This window comes from Caretta caretta, chromosome 5 (genome assembly GCF_965140235.1).
Source record: "Caretta caretta isolate rCarCar2 chromosome 5, rCarCar1.hap1, whole genome shotgun sequence".
Taxonomy (NCBI): Eukaryota; Metazoa; Chordata; order Testudines; family Cheloniidae; genus Caretta; species Caretta caretta.
Window position 1 is genome coordinate 104,559,510 of NC_134210.1, and position 12,605 is coordinate 104,572,114.

General features: G+C 38.3%; 1 protein-coding gene across 2 annotated transcripts in view; it reads left to right on the forward strand.

The window, feature by feature from the left end:
* Window positions 1-12,605, forward strand: part of RIC1 (RIC1 partner of RAB6A GEF complex) — an 80,113-nt gene that overhangs the window by 34,786 nt on the left and 32,722 nt on the right. Inside the window, exons 4-7 of one of the 2 annotated variants that reach the window (XM_048850924.2) lie at window positions 2,355-2,462; window positions 7,029-7,171; window positions 7,451-7,587; window positions 11,280-11,371. In XM_048850924.2, coding sequence (XP_048706881.1) covers window positions 2,355-2,462; window positions 7,029-7,171; window positions 7,451-7,587; window positions 11,280-11,371 — 480 coding nt within the window. The remainder of the gene's footprint in view (window positions 1-2,354; window positions 2,463-7,028; window positions 7,172-7,450; window positions 7,588-11,279; window positions 11,372-12,605) is intronic. The other variant, XM_048850925.2, reaches the window with a different exon arrangement.

Sequence of the window (12,605 nt, forward strand, 5' to 3'; positions counted from 1 at the left end):
AAGCTTATTTTTACCAGCTTAGGTTAAAACTTCCTCAAGGTACAAACTATTTTACCTTTTGTTCCTGGACCTTATTGCTGCCACCACCAAGCGTCTAACAAATATAACAGGGAAAGAGCGCACTTGGAAATGTCTTTTCCCCCAAAATCCCCCCAAGCTCTACACCCCCTTTCCTGGGGAAGACTTGATTTAAAAAAAAATCCTCACCAAGTTGCATAGGTGAACACAGACCCAAACCCTTGGATCTTAAGAGCAATGAAAAAGCAATCAGGTTCTTAAAAGAAGAATTTTAATTGAAGAAAAAGTAAAAGAATCATTTCTGTAAAATCAGGATGGTAAATACCTTACAGGGTAATCAGATTCAAAACATAGAAAATCCCTCTAGGCAAAACCTCAAGTTACAAAAAGACACAAACAGGAATATACATTCCATTCAGCACAACTTATTTTATCAGCCATTTAAACAAAACAGAATCTAATGCATATCTAACTAGATTGCTTATTAACCCTTTACAGGAGTTCTAACCTGCATTCCTGCTCTGGTCCTGGCCAAAAAAAACAAAACAGAGAACCCTTCGGTCCCCCCCCCCCAGCTTTGAAAATATCTTGTCTCCTCATTGGTCATTTTGGTCAGGTGCCAGTGAGGTTGTCTTAGCTTCTTAACCCTTTACAGGTGAAAGGGTTTTTCCTCTGGCCAGGAGGGATTTAAAGGTGTTTACCCTTTCCTTTATATTTGACACCATATAATTATAAAATAAATCAATTGGAATATAAATATTGAACTTGCATTCCAGTGTATAGTATACAGAGCAGTATAAGCAAGTCATTCTCTGTATAAAACTTTAGCTTGTACCGACTTCACTACTGCTTTTTCTGTAGCCTGTTGTAAAACTAGGCAGATATCTAGATGAGTTGTTGTACCCCCAGGAAGAGCTCTGCATACCCCAGGGGTACGCTAACCCTGGCTGAGAACCAGTGCTGTGCTATAGATGTAGCTCTGCCATTGGAAGACTAATGTAGAGCTGCACTCCTGTGAGTTGACATTACAAGAACAACCAATGGAATGGTAGACAACAGTGAATTATAAGGTGGTCTATGCTGTATTTACTACCTTCATTTGTTAAAACACAGCATAATATTTATAAACAAAAGCTGTGAGGTGAATCTGGTAATCGAGAATGTGGTAATCGAGAGAGTATCGCACCCAAAGGACAACGTTTTCTGCAATGCTCAAGCAGTGGAGTAAAGTTTAGGCTGTTGTGGTAATGTTAACCTTGTCTGACAAATTTTCTTCCTCTTGTGACTTTTTTCAAACAAACCTGAGGTTATTTTTTGCATAGAATTTTGTGTTTATGAATCATAACTATATATTTACTTAACACTTGGCCGTACTTGAATTAGTTTCTGTTGTGATAGCGTCACAAAACTCTGGATTTTGGATGGTTTGCAGAAGTGCTCCTGCAACGTAGTAGATCAATATGAAAATTTATAGCATTTTGTGTTGCATTTCATCAGGATTGAGCTGAGGTTTAAAATAACTGCAAGTTTATGGCTAGCAGGGAAGAAGTGGGGATGTGAAACTTGAAAAAACTGTTGAAGTATTTCACGACTGGAGGGTGCTAGACCTGATGGCCTGCTGTTTAAAGCCGGGGACTGGTAGTTGGACTGCTTTGTTCTCCTAGCTCTGGCACTGACTCATTGTGGGACCTGCATGCTTCACGTTTTCCCATGTGTGAAGGAATAAATGCTTTCCTGCTTCTCATGAGGTGTGATGCAGAATTAATGTTGGGATAAATGCTCTGAAAAGCATTGTTGAAATGCTTGTATCTTGTTAATGTGTTAACCTCTGTAATACAACAGAGACCTGCTAAGTCATTGTTTGCAAAACTGCATTCTTCAGAATCACCATGAGAATTGGAATCTCTTCACCTCTCAGAAAAGATTTAGTAGTAAACTTTATAGAGAAGTTTCGTATGAAAGATACCATTAATTTTTTTAAAATATACCACATTGTGTGTGAGATGAATCAGAATTGACGTATGAACAAAGTGTATGGTCACATACTAATAAACAGCATTCAGACAGGTACTCAGGTTATTAATGAAAATTATCAAAGCTCAAGTATCTCTAATATTCAGGCTGGACTAGGATCCTATGACTAAGAATAAATCTAGTGTGAATGTATCAAAACTGCATTCAAAACATTTAACTTTGCCGGTGTCAGTTATTCTTAAGTAAGCATCTGTAGTTATACCTCAGGAGAAAAAACTGAGTGAGAAATGTGGATCTGTATAATCATTACCACTTGAGACGCAAGCAGCTTATTTCAATTTAATGTTTGATTTTTCTTGTAGAGGAAGCCCACATGTGAAAGGGACACCACGTTATAAGGAAGAGCAATGTGCTCCTTCGTTAACTCTAGAGATGAAGAAAGTGCTGGATTTGCAAGCATCTATCACCAGGTGTGGTATATAATCATACATGTGTCTATTTGAGGGGGGGAAGTTGGGGAGAGTGGAACCAGAAAATAGATTAAAAAAAAAAAATCAAAGAAAGCAAAATCTAAGTTGCTAATTGGTAGTTGGAGGGTAGAAGCTTATTTGCATGAATATTTTGCCTTGGTGCTTGTCTACAGGTCTTGTCTATGGTGTGGATTTTTTGCCCTGGTGTAGCAGCATCCGTACAAACATCTAATATAGGCATCCTGCACAGGTGTAAAAAATTACTCACACTGCTGCTGCACATCTGCACACCCTTTAGAAACTCTTAGCTATTTTTCAAAATAGCTTTTCTGTATTCTATCTGGCTCATGTAAAATACAGAGTAGTATGGTATATGTAAACGGTGGTACCACTCCTCATACCTACTAAACCTGCTAGAGCAGAGACAAAGGCTGAGTGGAGAACTTGACCTGTGATGTGCAGGGAAAGCTTCCTTCTTCCATTGGTGAGCACACTTCCCTCCCTGCCCCCCCCCCCCCCCAACGCTGAAAGGTACTAGATTGAAGTGTCCACGCTGTGCTCAGCATTAATACAAGATGAAAAACCTATTTCCTGCCCTGAGAGGCTCACAGTCTAAACAAACATCATAAATTTAAGCGCATTGGGTTACTTAGAAAGAAATCCAGTCTGGATTGTTTATAATAGGTGTGACTTTTCTAAAGCTGTAGTACTGTGGGGTAGTGTCTGTGGGTTTTATGGAAGTGATTTTTTTCAGATGGGACTTGAAAGAAAAGAGAATGGTTACATGATTCACAGATGTGCAAAAGGAAGTTCCAAGTGTAGGGATGGCATGGAAGAAGGCACAAAAATGATAAGTGAAAAGATGGAGAGAGGAAATATAAACACAAATCACAGCTGAGTTTTAACTTCCATTTAGCTTCCCCTTTTCAGGGGTGCTTGTGTGTACTTAACTATATACATAATGTATGCTATATGCATAGTTTTGTAGGAAACCTCTATTTCTGACTCATTCTGCAAATATTTAAGGAACACAAATCAGTGTTAATTTTTACTAAGTTATGAATCGTGTGTTGTGGAATTAAATAGGTAGCGGTGCTTCAGATGCTTTTTTTAGTTATAGCAAGCAATGGACAGATTTTCTCACGTTGTAGCATGAATGGTTTTTACCCTCACCACTTAAAATTCTGTGGGAAATTTTAAAAAATATTTACAATAGGTGTAAAAATTAATTTTGAACTTTGTATATGTATTACACATTTGAATATAAAACCTACAGTAATTTTGATACACATGATTATGAAAACTCAAAAATAGCCTTAGAAGTCAGAATAAATTTAGCAAAAGATTATTTCAGTGTCTCCAGTATAAATTGTGTATTGGCTTGTGTGCTTCTATGTAGAATTTGGCACTGGGTTCAGAGGGCATATAAAATATTTTGTTTGGGAGAAAATAAACATCTTCGGAGTGATTCTTTATAAGGTGGAATGATATGTTAATTCCACAATGAGAAGGAATCTTTCCAGGCACCCTCACCTTCTGCAGATTTTAGGACTTCATTTGAGAAAATTAAGTTTCTAGGCTGTTGATAGTGAAACACATATAATCAGAGTATACACTGATAAAATGTCTTCCTATGTCTGCATGCAAACAGTTCTGTTACATCTGCCTCAGAGCTTTGCAACTCTGAAGCAGAGTGCAAACTGGTCAGAGTTTTGTTAGTTTTAGCTGCTGCCATTCGATATCCTGTGAGCAGCAGTGAATTTGAAAAGAATCAAGTCACCTTCACTTGGCTGGAGTGTAAGAAAACAGAGCAGTAGCAGAAAAGAGAACCATTCAGTGTGTGGGAGGCTAGGAATGGAGGCTGAGAGATGTAGGGTAGCACATACCCTTTTGCCCACCTTTGTAGAAAGCCAGGAGGTTCTGGATGCAGGGAGGGATGGGCACTCAGCTTTGTCAAACACCTACAAGTGCCTAAATAGTCCATGGACAGCATCTTGGGTCAGAATCCTGGTATTATCTCTTTTCCCAGCAGGAGATTTCTCATTGAATGGGTGTTCGATGTGGGTAAGAGCACCCCTCCAGATTTTTGTGATCTTTTGCATCGTAGCCTCTTGCTATTTAGGTGTCTGGTAAAATTCCTAAATCCTTGTGGAAGGGGGATGAAAATTAAGGGGTTTACATTGGTAGAAGAATGAGAAGGTTGTAGAGGAAATACAAGATTGAGGGAGATGGGGAGAGAATATAGGTAGGAGATAGGATACATGATTTTGGGAGGTAGATTCATAGATATTTAGGTCAGAAGGGACCATTATGATCATGTAGTCTGACCTCCTGCACGACGCAGGCCACAGAATTTCACCCACCACTCCTAGAGTGATAGGGAGTGAGAAAAGGAGAAGAAAAAAACACTGAAAATAACTTGGGGAGGGGTAGAAAGAGACCATGTTCTGCTATAGGAAAGAAACTGAACTGAAGCCAGACAAGCAAAGAAAGTGTAACAAAAGTTACCTTTTTTTTTTAAATGCAAGTGAAAATTCAGTACCGTGTGTAATACAGCATACAGGTCTTAGCCATTTTAAATTGTAGGGAGCCTGGCTTTTGGGAATGGTTTAGCAACAACAGATATTTTTCACTCTGGCCACTAGGTATAGGTCTCAGATTAGCAGCTGTCACATAAAGCCTTAATAAGATAAACGCTTCTTCAAACAGGAATTAATTCAGGGAAGTCCTAGGGCCTTTGTTCTACAGGAGCTCAGACAAGATGATCACAGTGGTCCCTTCTGGTTTTATAATTATGAATATCACTAATCTGGTATTAAGTAATTGTTACTTTCAATAATTTTACGGGTTTCAGAGTAACAGCCGTGTTAGTCTGTATTTGTAAAAAGAAAAGGAGTACTTGTGGCATCTTAGAGACTAACTAATTTATTTGAGCATAAGCTTTCGTGAGCTACAGCTCACTTCGTCGGATGCATACCGTGGAAAGTAAAGAAGACGTTTTTATACGCACAAACCATGGAAAAAATGGGTGATTATCACTACAAAAGGTTTTCTCTCCCCACACCCCACTCTCCTGCTGGTAATAGCTTATGTAAAGTGATCACTCTCCTTACAATCCTGCCATCATGTGCCAGCAATGCCCCTCTGCCATTTACATTTGTCAAACTGGACAGTCTCTACGTAAAAGAATAAATGGACACCAAATCAGATGTCAAGAATTATAACATTCATAAACCAGTCGGAGAACAGTGATTATAACATTCATAAACCAGTCGGAGAACCAGTGATCTCTCTGGTCACGCAATCACAGACATGAAGGTCGCTATCTTAAAACAAAAACTTCAAATCCAGACTCCAGCGAGAAACTGCTGAATTGGAATTCATTTGCAAATTGGATACTATTAATTTAGGCTTAAATAGAGACTGGGAGTGGCTATTTCCCCTTGTTTTTTCCTACCCCCCCCCCCCCCCCCAGATGTTCTGGTTTAACTTGGATTTAAACTTGGAGAGTGGTCAGTTTGGATGAGCTATTAACAGCAGGAGAGTGAGTTTGTGTGTGTGGTTTTTGGGAGGGGGGTGAGGGGGTGAGAGAACCTGGATTTGTGCAGGAAATGGCCCAACTTGATTATCATGCACATTGTGTAAAGAGTTGTCACTTTGGATGGGCTATCACCAGCAGGAGAGTGAATTTGTGTGGGGGGGTGGAGGGTGAGAAAACCTGGATTTGTGCTGGAAATGGCCCAACCTGATGATCACTTTAGATAAGCTATTACCAGCAGGACAGTGGGGTGGGAGGAGGTATTGTTTCATATTCTCTGTGTGTATATAAAGTCTGCTGCAGTTTCCACGGTATGCATCCGATGAAGTGAGCTGTAGCTCATGAAAGCTCATGCTCAAATAAATTGGTTAGTCTCTAAGGTGCCACAAGTACTCCTTTTCTTTCTCCTTACAATGCATATGATAATCAAGGTGGGCCATTTCCAGGTTATCATACACATTGTAAGGAGAGTGATCACTTTACATAAGCTATTACCAGCAGGAGAGTGGGGTGGGGGGGAGAGAAAACCTTTTGTAGTGATGATCACCCATTTTTTCATGGTTTGTGCGTATAAAAACGTCTTCTGTACTTTCCACGGTATGCATCCGATGAAGTGAGCTGTAGCTCACGAAAGCTTATGCTCAAATAAATTGGTTAGTCTCTAAGGTGCCACAAGTACTCCTTTTTCTTTTTGCAAATAATTTTACACATTTTTCACTTTCGCAAAAAGAAAATAGTCTTCATCAGGGGTTCAGATATCAGTAACACTGTTAATTTATCCATTCAGTGTTCATGAACAACTCTGAATTCTTGGAGAAGTGGAAACACTGCTGATATTTTATTAGTTCAATATCTTGATAAACTTTTTAACTGCATACTACATCTTCCACAGAGTAACTTACTTGAGTAACTGCTTCCAGACATCTGTTATCTACAGTGTTATAAAATAGTGTTTTTGTTACATGAATAGTCCTCAGAGTTTGGTTTAGACAACACATCTCTGGAGAGTAACCATTGCTTTTCCTCAGTTTGCAGTCCATGCTGGAGGATCTACTGGTTGCTACTGCTGATGGATTGCTCCATCTTATTCACTGGGATGGCATGACAAATGGAAGGAAGGCCATCAACCTATCTACAGTACCATTTTCTGTAGACCTGCAGTCTTCTCGAGGTACTTTACCATCCCCGTCCCCATCCCCTGTTTATTGGTTAGATAATATGGAAAAAATACCTTCTACGCCAAAAATCTAAGTCTGATATCTTTTTCTGCTCTAACAACTGAAGAGGAGAGAAGTTTTTTTGTTTTTTTTTCCCCTTTGCTAAATATAGACAATCTAGCCTATTGTACTGAGATCCTATTATGCACAGAGAGAATACTTCAAAGATTGTAAACTCTGGCTAGCAATATGATTGTGATGACGGTTCTTAACAATTGCTCTTGTTTCATCAGTAGGTTCATTCTTGGGTTTTGAAGATATACACATTAAAGATATGGAATATTGTGCCACACTTGATGGGTTTGCTGCTGTTTTTAATGATGGCAGAGTTGGTTTCATTACACCAGTATCAAGTAGATTCACTGCTGAGGTACGGTTTACTTACTGCTTTTACGACACATATTTTTTCTTTGTAACAGTTTCAGTCTTTGTGACTATTCATTTTTCCCCTGTCTCTTGACGTTCATTTTTCATTTTTAAATGAGTTCTTTACGTTCCTCTGAATTCTTCAATATTAGTTGTAGAGCCACTTCCACTAACATAGCTAGTAATATGGACAAATAAAACTACTGTAGTCCATAAAAATCACTTGAATTAATAATAATTTTTAGGGCAGGAAGTGTGGCCTTGTGGGAAAGCACAGGACGGGATGCTAAGAGATCTGGGGGCAGATAGAGAACAGGTGAAAATTGTCATATTTCTCTTTAAGTCGATGGAACTGTTACAATTTATAACAGCTCAAGATCTGTCCCTTTGTTTATGTTCCCAGTTCTGGGGTTTTATTCCTGTTTCTGCCACTGGTTTCCTGTTACCAGCTATAAACAGAGAATAATAAAAGGGGTGATTTTCCCAGCTGTGCAATACCTCAGAGGTGGTATTGTGCCTAATCATTGATTTAAGTGCTTTGAGAGGTGCCTATCACTTTTTTATAGATATGATTTCTAATGTTTCTATTAGAGAATTATGGTCTCTTCTGAGATGTCTTCTTCACTTTTAATTTAACCTATAAACTACCAATACAGGGGAAAATAATTATTTTCCTTTACATTCAGGTATTTAGGGGCTTTTTACCTATATTCAATAATATATTCAACTTTTGTATTGTTAGATTTCTTTACTTGACTTTTTTATTCTCTACAAAAGGCTTTTTCAGCTTCCTGGATTTTATATAGCTTACATTTTTAGTATTACCTAGATCCATCAGTTTCAGCTTGGATTTGGTAATGCTTTTTATTTGCTTGAGTCCTTTTTTGGTACATTCTACTTATTTTTCTGTAGTGCCATAAAAGCACATGATTTACGATAAATGTTACAAACCTGTTTTACTTTGCTTAACCAGAACTCTCATTAAATTAAAGCCCATAACCCAAAAATTTCACAGGCATTTTTACATTTCATGGCCCTAACTAAATTTTACACCAACCCTACTGTCAAAGTTCCTTCCCCACTCTGAACTCTAGGGTACAGATGTGGGGACCTGCATGAGAAACTCCCTAAGCTTATTTTTACCAGCTTAGGTTAAAACTTCCCCAAGGTACACACTATTTTACCTTTTGCCACCAAGCGTCTAATAAATATATAACAGGGAAAGAGCCCGCTTGGAAACGTCTTTCCCCCCGAAAATCCTCCCAAACCCTACACCCCCTTTCCTGGGGAAGGCTTGATAAAAGTCCTCACTAATTTGCATAGGTGAACACAGACCCAAACCCTTGGATCTTAAGAACAATGAAAAAGCAATCAGGTTCTTAAAAGAAGAATTTTAATTAAAGAAAAAGTAAAAGAATCACCTCCGTAAAATCAGGATGGTAAATACCTTACAGGATAATCGATTCAAAACATAGAGAATCCCTCTAGGCAAAACCTTAAGTTACGAAAAGACACAAAAACCGGAATATACATTCCATTCAGCACAAATAATTTTATCAGCCATTTAAACAAAACAGAATCTAATGCATATCTAACTAGATTGCTTATTAACCCTTTACAGGAGTTCTAACCTGCATTCCTGCTCTGGTCCGGGCAAAAACAACACACAGACAGAGAGAACCCTTTGCTCCCCCGCCCTCCCCTCCAGCTTTGAAAGTATCTTGCCTCCTCATTGGTCATTTTGGTCAGGTGCCAGTGAGGTTATCTTTAGCTTCTTAACCCTTTACAGGTGAACAGGTTTTTTCCTCTGGCCAGGAGGGATTTAAAAGTGGTTAGCCTTCCCTTTATATTTGACACCTACAAAAATGGAGAATGTCGTCTGTTTTTGAGGCAAACTGCACTTGTTACATGTGTGATGGGTTGGATCACAGAAACCCCCTTGAACTGCCAACTGATGTGCCAAGACGACTTCTGCCCCTGCTTTCCCTGCGAACTTGAGACTCCAGCTCCCTGTCTTGCTGAGCCAGACACGCCAGTCTGCTCCAACACAGACTCAAGGTCTGAACCACATGCCCCAAAGCTGCAGACTTAGCTGAAAGCAACTTAAGAAGTGTTCCTGCCTTTAACACTCAGATGCTTAACTCCCAATGGGGTCCAAACCCTAAATAAATCAGTTTTACCCTCTATAAAGCTTAAACATGGTAAACTTATAAATTGTTCGCCCTCTATAACACTGATAGAGATGCACAGCTGTCCATCCTCCCCCCTTCCTCCCCCATTAATACATACTCTGGGTTAATAAGTAAAAAGTGATTATATTAAATACAGAAAGTAGGATTTATGTTGTTCCAGGGAGTAACAGACGGAACAAAGTGAATTACCAAGCAAAATAAAATAAAACACACAAGTCTAAGTCTAGTACAGTAATAAAACTGAATACAGATAAAATCTCACCCTCAGAGATGTTTCAATAAGTTTCTTTCACAGACTGAATGCCTTCCTGGTCTGGGCACAATCCTTTCCCCTAGTACAGCCCTTGTTCCTGCACAGGTGGTAGCTAGGGGATTTTTCATGATGGCCATCCCTTTGTTCTGTTCCACCCACTTATATATCTTTTGCATAAGGCGGAAATCCTTTGTCCCTCTGGGTTCCCACCCTCCTTCTCAGTGAAAAAGCACCAGGTTAAAGATGGATTCCAGTTTAGGTGACATGATCACATGTCACTGTAAGACTTCATTACCCACTTGCCAGCCCTCAGGAAGACTTACAGGTAAAGCCATCTACAGGTAATTGTCCTGGTTTATGGGAGCCATTAAGATTCCAAACCACCATTAGTGGCCCACACTTTGCATAATTACAGTAGGCCCTCAAAGTTATATTTTATATTTCTAGTTTTAGATACAAGAACGATACATTCATACAAATAGGATGAACACATTCAGTAAATTATAAGCTTTGTAATGATACCTTACAAGAGACCTTTTGCATGAAGCATATTCCAGTTACATTATATTCACACTCATTAACATATTTTTTATAAAATCATATAGAGTGCAATGACACAACGTGGTTTTATAATTTGTGATTCCTGTAATTTAAAATAAAAACTTTTAGAACGTACCATCAGTGCCTTCAAAAATAATCTGGACTCTTCCATTATAGAAGTGTGATTCTATTTTACTAACAGCTGTGGTAAAATAATAGAGATCTGAAATAATGGGATTTCTGTGTCAACATCCTCATTTTCTGAAGTGTCTGAATGCCTCCATTAAAATATGGAGACCAACATTTTAAAAAATGTTACAAAACATTCTGTGTCTCAAGTGGTGAAACTCAGAAACTAACAAGAGTGACGGCTCAGTATGTACTGTTCTTTTGCTATATTTAAAAGAAAGACAGATATGCTTTGCTTCAGGCTATCAAGATATAGCATACACTTGAAAAGAAATTTATCTGAACATAATTTTTATCTTGAAAAAGAGGGGACATCTTAAAATTTTTTAAAATGTAGGTTTTAATTCCTCTTGGCCCAGGACAGCAGTCCCTCCTTCACTCTGAGCACCCCTGGTCACATTGGTCACATCTGTGAATTCTGTGTATGGAGGGATGCAGGTTGGGCCCACTTAGATGAATTAATGTGCTGCCTAAATAACATCTCTTGAAGCCTTCTTTTTTTTTTCCCCATTCCCCTTGCAGCAGCTCCGTGGTGTTTGGGCACAAGATGTTTTTGATGGAACTTGTGTGGCAGTAAATAACAAATACAGATTAATGGCATTTGGATGTGCCAAGTAAGTTCTATATTGCTACTCCAAAGGTCTGATGGGAAAGGTTTGGGGTTTTTTAATGAAACACAGAATATAGAGTTGCTTTGCTGGAACTTGTAAACTAATGAATAGGTGTTCCATTGTAGGTGGAACTTTTGCTCTGGCTTGTAAGGAAATTTCAAAATGTCTTAAATTGCAATATAATGAAGCAATTCCCCACAAGTGAAGTATTTTTGCTAATTTTTTTCTATAATAAAAATGAAGCTGTAAGCTTACAGGAGGATACCGGGGCATGTTACAAAGTAAACTCTGAAATATAAATACCCCACAGTGATACAGACTAAATATGGGAAATGCTACTGGTTATGGTATTTCTTTAATGTAATATGCTATATAAATGTTTAAATTGAATTCTTGTCACTTTGGGTGAGACACCAGGGTTCTCCATTTTCTCTGTTCTTACTCTGTTCTCAGAAAATTGTTGTCCTGAGTTGTCGCTCGTCAGAGCTGCCCTTAGGATTTTTTGAGTGGCATGGCATGTTTTTATAACAAAGTGCACTGTGACTATTGCTTTCTCCCTGCATCTTAAGAGCAAACATATTTTTACCAAAAAAGTTTTTGAAGATAAAAATAGTACCTCATATTTCTGGGATGAGATTTTTTTTCTTTTATTTAAATGACTGAATTGCCTGTTTTGCTTTTTTAACCTTTGGCTGCTACAGTTAAATAAGCAGTTTTGTGTAGTTGTAGAAAATTTAAGCTAGTTATGGCTTAAAAAAATTATAAGCAATGATGGGACTGCACTTTTGTTACTAACAATGGAAATACAAATATACAAGTGAAAGCTATTTAGAGAAATTCTCCAACCTGATTTATTTTTTAGCCTTGTGGCCTGTACTGCTAAAACTTGAAACAGAATATCCATGTAATAATGTGAAGACAAGGTTTAGAGGGGACAATAAGGACTTTATACCATTTTTTTTAACATCCAACGATTCATTTTCATTGTTTTTTCTCCCCCCCAACTAGAAAAACACCATGGAAAGCGATAAATAGTGTACCATTTTTCTTCTGATCTTGTTAGATGCCCAGCATCCTGGACTGCTACTGAAGTGCTCAATTTTACATATAATAGGATAGTTTCAGTACAGTTGGTGTGTCTGTTATTTTTCTCCCAGTAAATATTGAATCATTTTGAAAAGTACACCACTATAAAGAGCCGTAGAGAGACTTATTCCAACTGGCATCTTCTTTGAGC